Here is a 19346-nt window from a genome sequence, read left to right on the forward strand (position 1 = left end):
GGAAACCAGACCCCTGGCAGCTGAAATTGTGGTGGTCATTAAGATCTGCTTCTTGAGCTCTGCCTCATCTGTCTTCCACATTGAATGCTGCGCTAAGATGAAGAGCTGATTTGGAGTAGTCAAAGCTGGGTCCTGGGTCCTTAGGGGACCCAGATACAAGTGAGTCCTCAGCCTTGCCCTCAGCAAGTGGTTATTCTGACAGGGAGGTTGTAGACAGACACATCCATGATGGATTACAGCAGGCATGGGGGGACGGCTGAGTGACAGAACCTCCATGAGTTTGTTGTTACTGGGGCTGGGGCGGGTTGGCATTCCGATTCAGCACAAGTGCTGTGGTATGCTTTCACACCAGTTTCCGGAGACACAAGAACCAGAAATCAGTCATAAAACAATGTTGAACTGGTGTTACAGCCTAGCCTATGCATAATGGATGTACTTACTACAACCCGGCATGGCTGATAGTCATAATTCCCGCTTTACACATCACAACTCATGATGAATTGCTTACTAGGAAAGGTAGTTACTAATGATCTAGACAGGGCCAGGGTGGAAAACAACATGCTGGACATAAGCTGAAAGGCAGTTCAGTGTTGCACTGAGTACTTCGGGCTGCCTTTTACTCTGGCCTCACCTCTGTGATGTCTTCAAAGCCAGTAAGACAGGGCTGGGTGCAGGTCTCACAGGGTGATGGACTAAACTGAATGATAGGCACCAGGAAGAATGAACTTCTGTGTCATTTTCCAGGATGTAGCAGCACAGGTGTCCTGGTGTCATTTCTGGGTGTAAATGGTACTTGTCTATACATCCTTTTAACAAAAGTATCATCAATTAGACTTTATTTCTTTTATGCACCTCCTAACAAAAGGCAGGCCAAAGATGAGCAAACTGCCATTGACGGGCAGGAATGCCTCACTGGAACGCCTAACCCAATCTTGGCTAGACCTAAGCCATGGCCATCAGTGAGGAGGATTTGTCCAACCGCCCCACAACCTCACCCTAAAGCACTAAGCTTGCAGGTGGGTCTTTCCCACCTCTAACCACCCCCTAGAGTTTAAGGACTTGGCAAGATCCATGAGTAATACATCACAGGGGAAGAGGCATGGTTGGTGCAGACGAGGGAGAATATTCTAGTTACTTGTTGCTGCAACACAACAAATCAAGATAACTTTTAATGTTCTAGAGTTACTGTTACCTTCCAAGGTTCATGTTAAGTCAGGGACTTGGGAAGGATCATCTGAGTGGCTGTGGAATTAGTTTTCCTTACAGCTGATGAGGTTTAACCAGAATCACAACCATAGGAATGATGTCCTGGATCAATCTTCATGTCTTCAATGTTAATCTCTGGACCTCTGCATTGGCTCAATTGTTTTTTCTCATAGTATATTGGCCTCAATATGACTTAATTTACTAAATGACAGAGGACAGCTTCAAGAACAAGCATTCAGATAAGCAATGTAGACGCTCTACTGCTTTTAGTGTGGCCTCAAACATCACATTGCTTCGGTTATTATTTTACCCATTGAAACTAAGATAAAATCCCATTGAACTTGGAGAAAGTAGGGACACAGACTCACCTTTCAACAGGGTAGTCAGATTGACACTGTGTACATGTTGGATGGAAGACGTTATTATGATAGTGTTTTGTAAAAATACCATCTGGCCAAGGTAGTGGCACATCCCTGTAATCCCAGCACTTGGGAGGTGGAAGCAGAAGATTCAAGATTTCATGGCCATCATCTGCTATACAGCAAATCAGAATCTAGCCTGGACTATGTGAGGCTCAGTCTCAAAGAAACAAACAAAGCTGAAGTAAACAAACAAGAAATACATGATCCGACAGAGGAGGGAATATTCATGTCTAGAGGGCCTCGGTGAGAGAAAAATGAGGGGCACAGGTGGTTTGGGAAACATAAAGAGCAGACACTGGGTAAGTTGAGGGCCAGGGTTCCATAGGAAGAACAGCAACATGGGACAGGCTTAGTGAAAGGAGTTCAAACATGGGAAGCAGAGTGAGAACAAAGAGGAACAGGAAATTCAGGAACAGTGGATGAGAAAAGAATGACCCAAGAAGGTCCCGAGACGTGACAGGAGGTCCAGGAGGGCAGGCCATGAGTACACACTGGCATCCAAGTGCTGTGGGATGTTCTGTATGTCCTGTGGGAGCCCATTCTTGGGTTCCTCGTGGCTTTACCCAGCAGGTCCACATAGAGGATGATTAGGACCACAGGCCTGAGTGCAGGTGTCTGAGATGGTCTGCACTTGGCTGTGCTGTGGGATGGTCTGTATGTCAAGTTGCTCTGTTTGGTCAATAAATAAAACCTGATTGGCCGTGGCTAGGCAGGAAGTATAGGCGGGACTAACAGAGAGGAGAAATAAAAGAACAGGAAGGCAGAAGGACACACTGCCAGCCGCCACCCTGACAAGCAGCATGAAAAGATGCCGGTAAGCCACGAGCCACGTGGCAAGGTATAGATTTATGGAAATGGATTAATTTAAGATATAAGAAAAGTTAGCAAGAAGCCAGCCACGGCCATACAGTTTGTAAGCAATATAAGTCTCTGTGTTTACTTGGTTGGGTCTGAGTGGCTGTGGGACTGGCGGGTGACAAAGATTTGTCCTGACTGTGGGCAAGGCAGGAAAACTCGAGCTACATCCAAGAGCCTGCTGTACTCCGCTGATTTTCCTAGATTGCTTTAGAATGGTTCACAAAATATTAGGAACTGATTTTCTTGCCATGTTTGGGAAACAAGGTACTGGCCAAGTGATGGCTAATTTTGGGAACTCCCAAGAAGAAAGCTTCTCTAGCTTCTGTTGCTAACATCCCATGGCTTGGAGGTGTGGCACTGAAACCCCTGCCTCCCTGGTCCTGTCTTTCAAAAATGTTGAGTCTTCATATGGCTTCCTCACTAGACTGCCACTCATTAGATTTAGAACCAACACTGACCAAGCATGTCTGCATTCTAAGTTACTTCTACAAAGAAGCCATTTCCATAAGGCTACATTCTGAGGTTCTTGAAGAACATAAATTATGGAGGAATATTACTCACACCAGCACTGGGGAGGCACTACCATGGGTTCATAAACATTCTGAGTTTCTGTTTCTCTCTCAAATGGAACCCTGAAGGAGATGCTCTGTAAGTACCTGAGACTGGACATGGTGGTGAAGAATTCATTGAAAGACCTGGGAAGTCAAAACTGGTCACTTTGTCTGCCGGCCACCATGCTATGGACAAGCCTAGGACTTATATCCTTTCCTAGACAGATATGAGAAATGTTTTGTGACATTTAAAAACATTAGTATCCATCCAGGCAGAGTGGCGCACACATTTAATCCCAGCACTTGGGAGGTAGAGGCAGGCAGCTCTCTGTGGGTTAAAGGCCAGCCTGGTCTATATAGTGAGTTCTAGGACAGCCTGAACTGAACTATATAGTGAGACCTCATCTTATAAAAACAAACAAACAAACAAACAATAGTATCCCACAATAAACAGAAAAACCACTGATGTAATTTTCAACAAACTTCCTATAGCCTAGAAACTTTGTACCATTAACTATGGAAGGTTTACCTCAAATCATTCATCAACATTCCTTCATGCAAGGAAACAATATTTGTGCTTCTTCCTACAAGTTCATTAATAATTCTCTCACATATAATTATTTATATGTTTAAACAAGCAATGCATAGCTATACTTTTTTTTCAACTATGAACTATGGCTTGTAGTTAGGTTTGCATATGTATTGTGTGTAGATACCTGTGGCATGTATGTGTGTATATGTGTGCCTGTGGAATCTAGAAGACAAAGAATTTAACAACTGAGTGTAATATCTCCCTAGTCCTACTTAGGTCTGTGATAAAATATTTTTTCATGAAAACCAAGAATATTTTGATGAGGGGTGAGGAATTGACTCTACAATGAATTCTTTTATATGATCAGGTGTCTTTAAGAAGATTGCCTGGTATGAACACTCGAGTCTACTGAAATGACATGATTTTGAAGGACTTGGTGCATTCACAACACAAATAATGTCTCTTCCCAGTATGGCGAGGATGGTGCGCCAACAGTATCCCACAGCTCCAGTGATGGTAATATGAGTGACCTGGTGACACACCTTCAGCTGATACACAACAATGACAGACTTCCCATAGACAGGGCATCACTATAGCTTCTCTGCACTGTGAGTGTGCTCGTAGGATGTCCCGTGTGAATTCTGCAGGAAGCCCTTTTCTGCTTTGTTACGGACAAAAGATCTCTCCTTACTGTGAATTTTACAATGTCTATAGAAAGAGGACTTATCACTGAAGGCCCTCCCACACTCGGCACACACATACGGCTTCTCGCCCGTGTGAATTCGCTGATGCTCTTTGAGATTGGCTTTAGAAGACATGGCTTTCCCACAGTCGCTGCATATGTAAGGCTTTTCTCCAGTGTGAATTCTCTGATGTGTGCTGAGAACCGACCTGTCATTGAAGGCCTTCCCACACTCAGAACACACATAAGGTTTCTCCCCGGTGTGAATTCGATGATGGACCTTCAGGTGGGATGCTCTCCGGAATGACTTCCCACAGTCAGAGCATTTGTAAGGCTTCTCACCAGTGTGAGTTTGCTGATGCATCTGCAGGTGAGAGTTCCTTCTGAATGACTTCCCACAGTCATCACATGTGTAAGGTCTCTCGCCAGTGTGAATTCGATGATGTACATGTAGGTGTGACTTCACACTGTATGATTTCCCACAGTCATGGCATTTGTAAGGCTTCTCCCCTGTGTGAACTCGACAATGCTTCTTCAGATCTGAAGCATACAGAAACAACTTTCCACAGTCGCTACATGGGTAGCACTTCTCCCCAGTGTGAATTCTCTGATGTGTGGTGAGGACTGACTTTTGGCTGAAGGCCATCCCACAGTCAGAGCACACAAAAGATCTTCCATCAGTGTGAATTTGATGATGTACCTTCAATTGGGATATTTTCCTGAATGATTCCCCACAGTCAAAGCATTTGTAAGGTCCCTCACTGGTGTGAATTCGATGGTGTGCAAGCAGGTTAGATTTAATACTGAAAGATTTCCCACAGTCAGGGCATTCATAAGGCTTTTCCCCTGTGTGAAATCGACAATGCTTTGTCAGATCTGATGCACAAACAAACATTTTTCCACAGTCACTGCATGTGTAAGGCTTTTCTCCAGTGTGAATTCTCTGATGTATGGTGAGGACTGACTTTTGGCTGAAGGCTTTTCCACAGTCAGAACATGCATACGGTTTCTCACCAGTGTGTGTTCGAAGGTGCACCTTTAGGTGGGATGTATAGCTGAATGATTTCCCACACACATGGCATTCATAACGCTTCTCCTTTGTGTGGATGTCACGGTGCACCTGCAGGCTGGACATACTCCTAAGTGATTTTGCACAGTCAGGACATTCATAAGGTGTTTCTTCTCTATGAGTGTCTGGATGGGAGGTCAATTTAGACTTGTGGAGAAAGGTCTTCCCACATGTGTGACAGATAAAAGACGTCTCCATGTTGTTAGTTATTTGTTGTTGACAGAAAGCTGACTCAGCAGTGAAGACCTTCCCACATCCAGTATAGTCAACTGCTTTGTCTTGAAAATTAATTTCATGCTCCATAAGTGGTAGACTGGGAGAAAGAATGTTTCCAAACTGACTTTCACTGTATGATTTCTCTCTTTGATGAGGAATTGTACACACACTATTAGAAGAGCCTTGTGTGAAAAACTGATGAGATCCAGTGTCACTAACCTGCTTTGTGGTACTGCTTTGATTGTCACTGTAGGCTTCAAGGTTAGGCTTCAGACTTTTTGCCAGTGAGAAACCCCTTGGAGGTACATATTGTGTAGAAATGAGGTGGGGTCCCAAAAGAATAGACTCTCCAGTTTCTTCACAGTCACAGCCACCGTCTCTGTTCAGTGTTTTCGGACTTTGGAAAGCACCAGGATTTACGGGTGGGATCTGTCTTTGCTGATCTGTCTTTGCTGTAGTTTTGCCGTCCTGCCACAGTTTCTCTAAAACGGAACAATATGAACCATGTCCTGCGACTTCGCTGGATGCATCATTTAGAAGTGAAGCTTTCACAAAAGTTTGTTGATGTGGTGTGTCAAGCTGTAATTCACCTGCAGAGAAGAGGAAGAGATGAAGGAGCAGGCACAGTGAACAGGACGGAGGAGGAATCACATGGAACTGAATTTGAACCCTGAGAAATCTGAGTCGGGCAGCAGTCATGCTCATCATGTGGATGACGGTGGTAAGGAACACTACCACAGCCCTTATTACATACCACGCTACATGTATACAGCACCCATGCATGCGAGGCAACTTGGCATGCACCAGACACATGAACTCAAAACAATTCCCCAAAGAGCCACATCTACTCTCCTTTTTTACAGACTTCTTCTTTTTTTCCCTGGAGCTGAGGACTAGCGCTAGGCAAGCGCTCTACCACTGAGCTAAATCCCCAACCCCACCCTTTTCTTTATATGTGAGAAATTGGGAACTATGGTCAGTGTGGCCAAAATCTCTTAGTTGAGTGGGCCAAGATTTGGTTTGGGCAAAGGCAACCAGTTCAACAAATACGAGACCTAGCTATACACATGTAGTAAATAGGATGGACTCTGACAAGGCTGTTATACTGCATTGTTGGTGGATAGCTAGGACCTAAGGAACAGACTGCCCAGAAGACTTCATTAGCTCTTAGAGATGAATATTCATGCCCTTTGCTCTTTTCTCGTCTGCTTTTTTGGTTGCGTTTTTTTTTTCTTTATTGTGGTAGTGAGGACTAAAGCAGAGCCTCACCCATGCTAATCAAGCATCCGACCCTGAGCAATAAACCCATGCTCTCAGATTGCTGTTCTTTATTTTTTTAAATCACACACACACACACATGCATGTGCAGAGGAGGTGGGGCTGGAGAGATGCTGTGGTTAAGAACACTTGCTGCTCTTGCTGATGACCCAGGTTTGGTTCCCAGCACCCACATGGCAACTAAATTATAACTACAGTTCCAAGGAATCTGACACCCTCCTCTGGCTTCTACAGGCACTGCACAATACATGGTGCACGGACATAAGGGAAGGCAAAACACCCATAACAAAATAAAATAAAATAAAATCTTAATACATACCTACACTCACATTCTCCCTCTCCCTCTCCCTCTCCCTCTCCCTCTCTCTGCACTTGCACGTGTTGCACATGCCATGGTATGTGTGAATTCAAAGGACAACTTGGGGAGTCAGCCTTGCCTCTCACATGCAGGCTCCATGAATCACACTCACTATTGCCAGCACAAAACAACACATGGAAATATCCAAAGAGGAATAGAGCATCAAGATAAAAGGAAAAAATTCATAGAAGATTGATATTCCACCATGTTTTGAAAAGAGAAATAAGGAAAGGAGGCCCATCCTGGACCCCCGGCCAGCTGTGCTCACCCACTGCCAAGAGGTGGCTGTAGATCTCGAGCATCACGTCCTGGTACAGGCGTCTCTGGGCAGGGTCCAGCTGCTGCCACTCCTCCTGGCTGAAGTCCACGGTCACATCCTCAAAGGACACCAATCTCTGTAACAACATACTCACTGTGAATCAACACTGACAAATAGGACATGTGTTTTCAGTGATCCTCTGCCCCCAGGTTAAGCTTTAAGCTTTCCACAAAATACCTCTTTCCCACTGTATTTTTGGGCATAAAGAAAAGCTATAAAAAAATAACTGGCCACCTATTAAACAGTGTCATCCCCTCCCCAGGAGGCCCGAAATGGATTCTTTTCCATTCTGTCATAGATTAAACAGCATGACAGTTATTAAGCCACATTGTACCTGTCCATAGCTGTGCTGGGTCCTTGGGATTCAACACTATATGAGTTTGTATGCTCAGAGAAACTCCGACTTGCAGAATAGCAAATATAAAGGTCCAAGTATTGGGCCATAAAGGAACACTTTCAGAAATCTATAAAGCAAATTGTTGGGGAGGGCAAATCAGGCACATGCCTGGAAATGGCCGCATGCTGACCGAGCACAGCAACTGAAACTGGAGGTAAGAAGCTTGACTGGAATGTGGAGAACATCCCATTCTAGAAGAGAACTAGCACGAAGGAGGGATGATAGGAAAAGCCACGGTTTCAGGCAGAGGCAGAGAGCTCTGGGTAGGAGGAGACAGTAACATCCACAATGTCTCAAAAGTGGTTGTCATCCAAGTTACAGGGAGGTATTCTGGGGTGGGTCTGAGGTGGGTGAAACCGGTGTGGGCTTTTCAACCTTGGGTCGTGGACTGTCACTTAAATAATGAACTGCAGGGAAACGAAGATGCATCCGGTTTGTGTCACTCTAAGATGTGATGCGGAGGACACAAGTGCAGCCAGAGGGCAGCTGTTACTACAGCACTTTCCTCCTTGACACTGGCTGCTAAACCACACGAGAAGCACGGCCAGGTCTGCCTGCGCGAGGATTTTGGGATGAAGACACCTGAACCCAGTGATGGTTTTAGCATCACAGCAGAGAGATGACCAGCATGATGTGAACCTGGCAGGATGCAATAGTGCAGGCATGTTACCACTGTGAAGTGTTCTTACAAGAATAAAATAAAACTGGAGTTTGATCGTTCTCCAGAGTGGAAATCTCCAATTCAAATACAATAGTAGCCACAAGTCATCTCAGAGTTTCTAGTAGACATATTAATTACAAACAGATGGAATCAACTTAATACCATACTTAATTTAGCCCAATATATCCAAATTATTATTTTAGGATACTCAGCTTCAGGTTAAAGAGCAGGCTCAGCAGTTAAGAGTGCTGGCTTCCAGAGGTCTGGGTTCAATTCCCAACACCCACATGGTAGCTCACAACTGGCTGTAACTCCAGTTCTAGAGGATCTGATGCCCTCTTCTGGCTGCTGTGGGTACTGCATGCACATGGTACACAGATATACAGGCAGGCAACACATCCATACACACAAAATAATATAATTAAAAAAAAAATTAAGGTACTGAGCTTTGAGGAGCCAATGTGTAGCTATGAACTGGAAGAGAAAATCAAAAGACTCAGGTTTCTGTACACATGTGGGGTAAAGACAGTGCTATGTAAGGTGTTGCCTTGGCACAGAAACATTCCCTCCTGGAGGAAGGGAGAGATTCAAGAGACCACTCCTTCATGTTACATAAATGTGTAAGCTGGACACACAGCTGGGGGAAGGATGATGCAGCTGCCTGAGTGCTCCAGGCCTTTGAAGGTTGCACTTTACATATACTGCCATAATTAATAAACACACACACACACACACACACACACACACACACACACACACACACCTCTTGTTTACCAAGCTAAGCTAGATTTGGATGCACCCACTTCTTTTTTCTGCCAATCCTCTGGGTTGGATAGAAACAGGACTCCCCAGGAAGTCATAGCTGGGCAGATAAACCTAAACCTAAGAAGCGGCACAATAAACATGTCAATGAAAAGATGGGGAAATGGTAAGGTCTCAGCCCTCTGAGTTTCACTCTTAGCTGGAAATCAAGGTTGTCTCAAGAACAGGAATCCAATCTGCTGCTTCCAGCTTTTGCAATCTAGCTGTGAAAAGTGGAACCTGGGGCATCTCTCCTCACCTCACACGATCCATTCAGCTCTTCTGCTTCTAATCTCGGGGGCATCTGGCAGAAATTCATGTCAGTAGGCATGTTCTCTGTGGTTTCTACTCTTGGCCTGTCTTTGATTTCCTCAGGATTCTGAAGATACTTGAGCGTGTGGAGGATCCACGTAGAGTTGCAGCGCAGAGGTCAGCTTGGTTATGCTGGGAAAATTGGCAATGTGGATGACTCAGCCTCACCTGGAGGTTTGCAAAGACATCAGAAACCCTGGAAAGTCAATGACAATATTGTCACTCCCTCAACAAATTTGCGACGAAGAGCTGAAGGCCCTAACTGAAGGCCATCAATGTAGACACAGCAGAGCACAAAAAACCTACCCAGAAATGTCCAACTCTTCCTCTCACCTCGTAACTGTGACAACAGGAAGGTATTAAGTAAGGTGATGTAAAGCAAAGATGAGGCTCATCAGCCTGGTAGGTTATAAATATGACAAAAATCAGCTAGCTATCAGCTTATTTCACAAACAACCTTTCAGCTGGTGTTTTAAGAGGGCAAGTGAGACTGTGTTATAGTCTCTAATATGACCCAAGGTCACCAAATAGAAAAGAAGAGGATCAGTATATATCTGACTTACACAAAATGACATCATGCCACAGTTCATGTTTTTCTAGTTTCTAGACACTATTGAAACTTACTGATGCATCCCATAGCCTATTCTCTTCTGACATATCCCCGTAGTTTACTCCCACAATCCCCTCCTATATCAAAAAAGTATATAGGTATACAGACTGTGGGACACTTCTTTTCTACACTATGAATATGTATTACTCTCATTTGCTAATAAAAAGCTGACTGGCTGATAGCTAGGCAGGAAGAGCTTGAGTGCAAGAACCAGACTAGGAGAATTTTGGGAAGAGGAAGGGCGGAGTCAGAGAGTCACTGGCAAATGAAGAGAAGCAAGATGAGAATGTCATACTGAGAAAAGGTACCAAGTCACATGGCTCAACATAGGTAAGTCTTATGGGTTAATTTAAGTGTAAGACTTAGCTTACACTTAACAAGCCTCAATTATCAGCAGGCTTTTTTATATTTATATATCATATATTTATAGTTAATATAAATATTTATAATTAATATAAGCCTCTGTGTGGTAATTTGGGAAGTGGCTGCAGGGTATTTGGGAATAGGCAGGTAGGAGAGAAATGTCCAAGTACACACACACAAGGACCAGGACCTCTATTTTGAAAGCCTACCCTTTCCTCCTTTTAATTTTGCCCCACTTGATTTTATTTGAGCCAATGTGTTATTGTGTAGCACAGGCTGACAGAGAACTCATTATATACTCCAGGATGGACTCAGCTCCATCAGCCTATAACATGTAGGTATTACAGGTATCAACAACCCTCTGGCTGACTATGCATGTTTCCCTTATGCAGTAACTCAGACCAATACCTGTCGTGGAATATTATTTTAAGATATGTTACATTTGTTTATGCTGTGGAACATGTTTTAATGATGTAAAGATGTGTTGTGTTCTTTTATGTTGCATTTATTTAACTCTGTGAAGCTGTGTTACTTTGCCTGTCTAAAACACTGATTGGTCTAATAAAGAGCTGAACGGCCATTTCCAAGGCAAATAGGTGGGGCTGGCAGGCAGAGAGAATAAATAGATCAAGGAAGGAGCAAGAGAACAAGGAGAGGAGGGCACTAGAGGCCGGCCACCCAGTCACCCAGCCACCCAGTCAGCCACGGGGTAAGAGTGAAAGTGAGATATACAGAAGTAAGAAAAGGTGTGGTGATATTTTATTTGTGCTTTAACAAATAAAGCTTGCCTGGAGACCAGAGTGTGGAGCTTGCCAATAGTTAACCATAGAGGCCAGGTAAAGGTGGCACACACCTTTAATCCCAGCACTTGGGAGGAGGAAGCAGGAAGATCAGTTCAAGGCCACCCTGGGCTACACAAGATTGATCCAGTCTAAAAGAGAAACTGAGCCAGGTGGTGGAAGCTCACACCTTTAATGCCAGCACTAGGGAGGTGGAGGCAGGAGCTCAGCCCTTTTCAGGCTGAGAAGTCGTGGAGGTAAGAGGTGACTTTGGCTAGCTCCTTTACTTCTCTAACCTTTCAGCATTTACCCCACACCTCCGGGTTTTTATCATTAAAACCAATTAGAATTCATGCTACAAAAGGGAAAAGCCCAGAGGCAAAAGGTAGATGGGATAATTTAAGTTAAGGAAAGCTGGAAATCAGCCAAGCTAAGGCTGGCCATTCATAAGTAAGAATAAGACTGTGTGTATTTATTTGGGAGCTGGGTGGAGGGCCCTCAAAAGAGTAAAATAGCCCAAAGAGTTAAAACAACCTAGGACAAACACCTTCCAGTGACCTCTAAAGACCCGACACAGGACTTCTTCCCAGTCACTAACATGCCTCAAGACACTGAAATTATGGCTACCTTAATAGCCAATAAACTTTCCCCAGAGTGTTATTTTTTGGTTCCCACATAACACCACATAACTCACAACACAGGGGTCCAAATAATAGACCCCAGCAGGGAAGCAATATTGATGTGGCTTTCTTTCTTCCTTTTTTTTTTTTTTTTTTTTTTTTTTGAGGAAGGTTTCTTTTTGAGGCTGGCCTTGAACTCATTATATGAAAGAGAGGTTGGTTCCAGTATCCTGATCACCCTGCCTCATCCCCCAGTGCAGGGAATGCCTGTGTGCTCCACCAAGCCCGGCTTGGAAGCAGCATTGAAATGAGCTTCTAGAAGATACTTCTGTCAGCCAGGCATGGTGGCTGGCTATACAAAAACACAGCTCTCATGTTAAAGGGTGTAGGATCAGTTTATTCTAGAGCTATGTAGGTGTTACCATGGCCTAAGAGTGCAGATTCAGCTTACCAAATTACCATGTTGCATGAAATTTTCATAGTAAGAGAACAAAATGAAGCCATAAATCAAAGCACTTCTCAAGTATATTGGTGTGAGCCAAAGATACCTCAGAGCGCCAGTTCTTGAGATGTTGTCACAACCCCTTTGGGGGATGCATATCAGATATTTATATTATGACAGTAGCAAAATTACAGTTATGAAGTAGCAATGAAATCATTTTATGGCTGGGGGTCACCACACCATGAGGAACTATTAAAGGGTCGCAGCAGTAGGAAGGCTGAGACCCACTGCCTTAGAGGGTAAAGGTGCTTGCCGACAAGCCTGACAACATGAGTGATACCTGGGATACACAAGGTAGGAGAGAACTAATTTCTGAAAGTTGTCCTCTGACCTTAAGATGCACATGATCCTTCAATGTCCCCACACAAAACACATACACACAGACACAGACACACACAGAGACATACAAATACATAGAGACCCTGACTCAAAAAGTAAGGTAGAGAGGGCTTGAGGAAAAGATTGGATATTATCCTCTGGCTTCCATGCTCACCTGTACACATACATGTACCCATGGCCAAATAAACATGTACATAACATACACACCAAAACAACAACAAAATGAACACTGGTGGGACCACCAGGTAGGCAGGTTACAACAAGGTGGGAAAATCTCTATTACAGGTCTCACATGCTCTCCAATGACATTCTTAGCTTCTCAGTTGTTGAAAACTAGGGCGATGTTTAGATAAGGTACATATGTGGATACTGACTAACTGTTGAGTGGGCAAAAGACAGCTAAAGACAGTTAGACTCCATACCCATAATACACAAACTCCCCACAGCTACTCTAGTACTTTTCAGTTCATTGGCCTTGAAGAATCTTTAACATAGGTGTGGCTTTTAAACAAACTTCAGTTGTAGACCTACAATCCCAGCACTCCAGAGGCAGGGGCATCACAACCACATTTGAGGTCAGACTGGTCTACAAACTGAGTTGCAGGCTAGCCAGGGGTACAGAGAAATATCCTGTTGGAAGGAAGAAAGGGAGGAAGGAAGGAAAAGAAACAGGCTAGAGAGATGGATCAGTGGTTAAGAGCAATTGCTGCTCTTGCAGACGTCTCAGGTTCAGCACCTGCATGTGGCTCACAACCTCCTGTCACTCTAATTCCAGAGAAACTCTGGTGCTGTGGGATGGTCTGTATGTCAAATTGCTCTGATTGGTCAATAAATAAAACACTGATTGGCCAGTGGCCAGGCAGGAAGTAGTTAAGAGAAGCTACGCCCAAATTCCCAAAAATACCAAGCTGGCTTTGGAGATGTATAAAAGTTAAAACCTTCCTTTTTAAAAAAAGAAAAGGGGAAGTGCTGTGGGATGGTCTGTATATCAAATCTGTTGCTCTGATTGGTCAATAAATAAAACACTGAATGGCCAGTGGCCAGGCAGGAAGTAGGTGGGACAAGGAGAGAGGAGAATTCTGGGAAGCAGAAGGCTGAGGCGGAGAGACACTGCAGCCGCCGCCATGACCAGCAGCATGTGAAGATTGCTCTGATTGGTCAATAAATAAAACACTGATTGGCCAGTGGCCAGGCAGGAAGTAGGTGGGAGAAGGAGAGAGGAGAATTGTGGGAAGCAGAAGGCTGAGGCGGAGAGACACTGCAGCCACTGCCAGGACAAGCAGCATGTGAAGATACCGGTAAGCCACCAGCCACGTGGCAAGGTATAGATTTATGGAAATGGATTAATTTAAGCTATAAGCACAGTTAGCAAGAAGCCTGCCACGGCCATACAGTTTGTAAGCAATATAAGTCTCTGTGTTTACTTGGTTGGGTCTGAGCGGCTATGGGACTGGCGGGTGACAAAGATTTGTCCTGACTGTGGGCAAGGCGGAAAACTCTAGCTACACTCTGGCTTCTCTAGGCATACTATATACAAGCATATACATAATCAAAAAATATACATAAAATACATCTTAAAAATGAAACACACACACACACACACACACACACACACACACACACACACACACACACGAGCTGCTTTTACTTAAAAAGCATTATGCATGTCTCCTTCACTTTGGCTCTGACTTCTACTCTGCTCCAATTCCTAACCTATTTCATCCCCAGCCTGGCTTCTAACTTGTAGTGACCCTCCAGCCTCTGCCTCCAGAGTGCTAAGATTACAGGACAGTAATGTGCCACCACAGCCCTCTTGGCTACTGTAATACATAACTCTTGAATTCTAATGTAGACCTCAAATCAGTACATCAGAGACAGACATGGGGTCAGTAGGTCACTTGAACTTTTCTTCTGCTTAATGTAACCAATTTTGGAATCTCATCCTCTGCTTGTTGTTTTTCCCATAAACATTTTTTTTTTTTAAGAGGTGGGGTATCAGGATTTCTATTGCTGTGAAGAGACACCATAACCATGGCAACTCCTATAAAGGAAAACATTTTATGGAGGTGGCAACTTACAGTTTCAGAGGTTTAGTCCATTATCATCATGGCAGGTAGCATGGCGGCATGCAGGCAGACATGGTTCTGGTTACACCTTGATCAGAAGGTAACTGGAAGTGGTCTTAGTGTCACACTGCGAGAAGCTTGAGCAAAATAAGAGCTCAAAGGCCATTCCCACAGTGACACACTTCCTCCAACAACAAAGCCACACCTCCGAATAGTGCCACTCCCTCTGGGGCCATTTTCTTTTAAATCACCACATGGGGCTTAGTTGGAAAAAGTAGTTCACTGGGGGTTAGAGAAAAAAAAATTCTTAAAAGATTTATTCTTAAGCCGGGCGGTGGTGGCGCACGCCTTTAATCCCAGCACTCGGGAGGCAGAGCCAGGCGGATCTCTGTGAGTTCGAGGCCAGCCTGGGCTACCAAGTGAGCTCCAGGAAAGGCGCAAAGCTACATAGAGAAACCCTGTCTCGAAAAACCAAAAAAAAAAAAAAAGATTTATTCTTACCCTTTAAAAAATTTTAAATCTTGTGTGTGTCTTGCTTGTCTGTGTGTCTGTGCATCAAAAGCGAGCAGTGCCCTAGGGGGCGGAAGAGAGCATCAGAGCCCCTGGAACTGTTCCTGGGCGTTCAAAGCCACCATGTGAGTGTGGGTGCTGGGAACGCAACCCTGCTGAGCCATCTCTCCAGCTCCCGCTCTGCGCTTTTCATCTCAATAGGCATACTAGATGAGGCTGGCCCTTGCCTGTTCGGATGCAGAAACCAGGCTTCTGTCCTAAAACCTCTTTACAGCACCACTTTGCTTAACTGCCAGTCACCTATCCTTACCATATCCACAGGTCCCAACACAGGCCAAACCTCCAATCAGGCCTCACATCTGCATATAGTTATGTAAATTGGCAATAGGAATTGGATTAGAATTAGTTAAAACAAAAACAAAAAACCTTTTTCTGTTTACAGCTCCTCCTCCATACAGGAAATATAATACGGGGAATGGAAATGACCAGAACACTTGGTCTCTGGGGTCACCACCAAGGCTTATGCTCAGGTGACTGAGCCCACATTAAATATACCTATCCGTATCTCCTGGCTTTCATGCAGTTCCTTCTATTGCTAATACTGCTTGAGCTGACATAGATGGAAGACACTGTTGGGGCCAGTTTGGGCCCAAACGTAAATACATGCATTTTCCCGTTTTCACTTATTCTTTGCAGTTTTTCTGCACTCACAGGCCAGGGTTTGACCAGGAGCCAAGGCTCCAGTTACCAGCTACTCAAACACTACCGGTCCAGAAAGCAGCGCGGTCGCCTTCACAAGGACCCTACACCGGCCCTCAGGCTCCATCTCCGCCTGAGCCATCCTCTCGGCATCAAGGTCCTCGTCTGAAGCTCCAGGCTCCCACCCAGGACGGGCTGCTGCAGCGCCCACTCCCCGAGTCCTGCCCCGATCGTCCTCACAGGACAACTTGCCCGGACGACGGAGTGAAATCCCAAAGGAGAGCACCCTGGGAAGTGACAAAACACACAGGGCGCGGAAGACCCGCGAGAACGGAATGAAAACGAACCGAACGACCCCCACCTTATTTATCCACAGCATCCCCCTGCAGCCGCCTCAGCGGTCAGTCTGCACAAACCAGCGCGCAGCAGCACAGCGTCCGCCCTGCCCCGCAGCCACTCACCTCCCAGAGCTCTGCGCGCCGCACGCCAGGGCCGCGACTTCCGCCCGCAGACACCCACAATACGAAGAGTTCCTACTCCAAACACCCACGCTGTCCTGGCAACGATAGCCAAAGCGAACTACCCAAAGAGCCGAGCCGATGTGACCACTGTAGATCACTTCCGATTTGAATAATGGTTCCCTCAGCCCATTACCACATCCCCCTCGTGGATGACGCGCATGCGCACCACGACTGGCGGAGGTAAATCTTGCCAATACTTATTATGGCTCATCTGGTATTTTCTGTTCTTTCAGAAAGTGTCATGGCCGCACCCATACTCCAATGACACGGAAGCCACCATCAAAGTGCAGCAGTTCCATACAGCCACGCAAGGCCTGCGGAATGTGTTACAGTGAAAACCCAAGACTGTCTTATATTGCTAGGGCATTTATTTACTTGTAAGTGTATCTATTTCTAAGAGACATTGACACTACATGTTACCAAAAGTATCCTTTCTCTGTATTTATTTTATTAGATCTATTTTATGTATTTTTGCCTGCATGTTGAGCTCACAGCACCCACGACATCTGCAAGAGCAGCAAGTTCCCTTTTCCTACTGAGCCATCTCTCCTTTTCACCTTTTGCCTGTATTTTCACCAGAACTGAAAAGGATTCTTATTTTTGAGATGGTCTCTCTATGTTGGAACATTCCATACCTCTGTGTCCTGAGTGCTAAGATTAAAGGTGTGTACCACCACAATGATCCTTTCTGATTTTTCAAAGGTTGAGAACTATGTGGGGTTATTAGGAAACAGAAAATGAAGCCATATGGAACATTAAAGGTGAAAATCTGCGATGAACCATCATGAACTTCATACTGGGGAGGACTTCATGGGGTATCTCATGGTTCCCAAAGGATAGAAATCTGTTCTTACCTAGAAGTAAATTTTTTTTTTTTAAGTTGCATAACAGAAACAATGTAGACCTAGGTGGACAGTGGAAATAATGGTAAATGGAGAGAGACCAGTCAAATGGTGAAATCACCTAGCACTGTAATGAATAAATCAGTAGACCTAATGTAGAGTATGAGAAAAAAGTCAAAGACTGTGTGAGTTATCTCCAGGGTAAACACATTCTAGCCCTATATGGTCTAGATCAGTGGTTCTCAGCCCATGGGTCATGACCCTTTCAGCAAACCTCTATCTCCATAAAAATATTTACAATTTATAACGGTAGCAAAATTAGTTATGAAGTAGCAACAAAAATAATTTTATTGTTGGGGGTCAGCACAACATGAGGAACCATATTACATGAGGAACTGTATTAAAGGGTCACAGCATTAGGACAGCTGAGAACCACTGGGCTAGAACTACATGGATTAGGCTGGCCTTGAACTTACTCTGATCTTCTTGCCTATGCTATTCAAGTGCTAGGATTGCAACAATGTGTCATCCTGCCCAATTCACAGATGATCTAGTTCTTCCCATTGAAAACAGACTACAGGAGTGATGATTTGGAGAACACAGTTTATCATCAAAGATGCAGCTCGAGTCTCCAAAGAAGGCTCAGCCATCCATCACCATGGGCAAAATTATAGTAAACGACATCAAGGTTAGTGTTATGCAAGTGTCAGTCTGCTCTTCATTTATCTGCTACTTTTAAACATATCATTATTGTTAACTATCTCCATTTATTGCATCTCAGGCACAATCTTGTTCTTCCAGAATTTCTTTCAAAATTGACTTTTTTTAGTCAATAAACCTTGCGCAATGCCCATCTGTCTTGCAGTCCAAAACACAGCTAGTTCACCAAGATGAAGCATTTGCCTCATGGAGGTGATGAGCCGTTAGAGGCACTCAGAAGCTAAAGCTGTACAAACATAAAATCAGAAGTATCTGTATATGAGAAAGAATAAGTTATTGTCTTCCTGGATGACCTTACCTCAAACTTTCCAATTTAATTTAAGTAAATTCCATTGTATTTATACTACAAGCTCATCACACACACACCCATCTACACTGATGGACATCTGGACTGATTTCATTTCTTTGCAATTGTGAAAAGAGTAGTGCTAAAAACGGGTGTGTTGTATCTCTGTGGTACGATCCAGATTCCCAGGGTGTACATTCGGAAGTGGTTAGCTGGGTCATGGGGCAGTTCTAATTTTAGTAATTTCAGAAACCACCACTAAGGCTGCATAGTGAGATCCTGTCTAGTTTTAGTAATTTCAGAAACCACCACTAAGGCTGCTTAGTGAGATCCTGTCTCAAAATCAAATCAAATCAAACAAACAAACCAAACACGACAACAGAACCCCGGACTGATTTCATTAGGGTTGCAACGATCTGCATTTCCTCCAACAGTCAATAAAGGTTCCCTTTTCTTCACATTCGTAGCAGGTTTGTTGTTGATTGATAATGGCCAAAAAGAACTTCTTCAGAGAATTCTCTGCTCAGTTCCTTAGTCCATGTTTTCTTGATTTTTTTTTTTAATAGTCTAGGTCTCCCCCACCCCCTTTTTTTTTACACTAAGCCATGATTTACAGGGAATGGGCTACAGCAGCTCAGACTCTTTTCTGTCAGTTCTCACAAAGTTTTGGGTGAAATAGGCTGCTGCTTCAGTTAAACCCAGTTACCCTTCTCTTTGGCTCCTCCTTTTCTGATTCACCCTTTTCAGAAAGTTATCTTGACTTTGTTGTTGTTGTTCTTTGAGACAAGGTCCTTCTCTATTGCCCTGGTAGTCCTGGAACTCATTAT

General features: G+C 44.3%; 1 protein-coding gene and 1 long non-coding RNA gene across 6 annotated transcripts; one reads left to right on the plus strand and one right to left on the minus strand.

Moving 5' to 3' along the window:
• Nucleotides 1-819: 819 nt before the first annotated feature.
• Nucleotides 820-16751, minus strand: LOC102917665 (uncharacterized). Of its 5 annotated transcripts, none has more exons than XM_006986158.4 (4): nucleotides 16612-16751; nucleotides 9610-9858; nucleotides 7441-7567; nucleotides 820-6126 (listed from the first exon to the last, which is right to left on the minus strand). In XM_006986158.4, the coding sequence occupies exons 2-4, from the start codon at nucleotides 9679-9681 to the stop codon at nucleotides 4160-4162; spliced, it is 2166 nt and encodes a 721-aa protein (XP_006986220.3). In that variant the 5' UTR covers nucleotides 9682-9858; nucleotides 16612-16751; the 3' UTR covers nucleotides 820-4159. The 5 variants fall into 5 exon arrangements, with proteins under 5 accessions (XP_006986220.3, XP_042129743.2, XP_015860254.3 ...); XM_042273809.2 differs by having other exon boundaries at nucleotides 9610-9830; nucleotides 16612-16742; XM_016004768.3 differs by having other exon boundaries at nucleotides 16512-16622.
• On the plus strand, nucleotides 16631-18196 carry LOC121828091 (uncharacterized). Its single transcript, XR_013052856.1, has 4 exons — nucleotides 16631-16760; nucleotides 16905-17048; nucleotides 17251-17334; nucleotides 18018-18196. It is a non-coding gene; the product is annotated as an uncharacterized LOC121828091 (long non-coding RNA).
• Nucleotides 18197-19346: the final 1150 nt, after the last annotated feature.

The sequence above is a fragment of the Peromyscus maniculatus genome, chromosome 1, assembly GCF_049852395.1.
Source record: "Peromyscus maniculatus bairdii isolate BWxNUB_F1_BW_parent chromosome 1, HU_Pman_BW_mat_3.1, whole genome shotgun sequence".
Classification (NCBI taxonomy): Eukaryota; Metazoa; Chordata; class Mammalia; order Rodentia; family Cricetidae; genus Peromyscus; species Peromyscus maniculatus.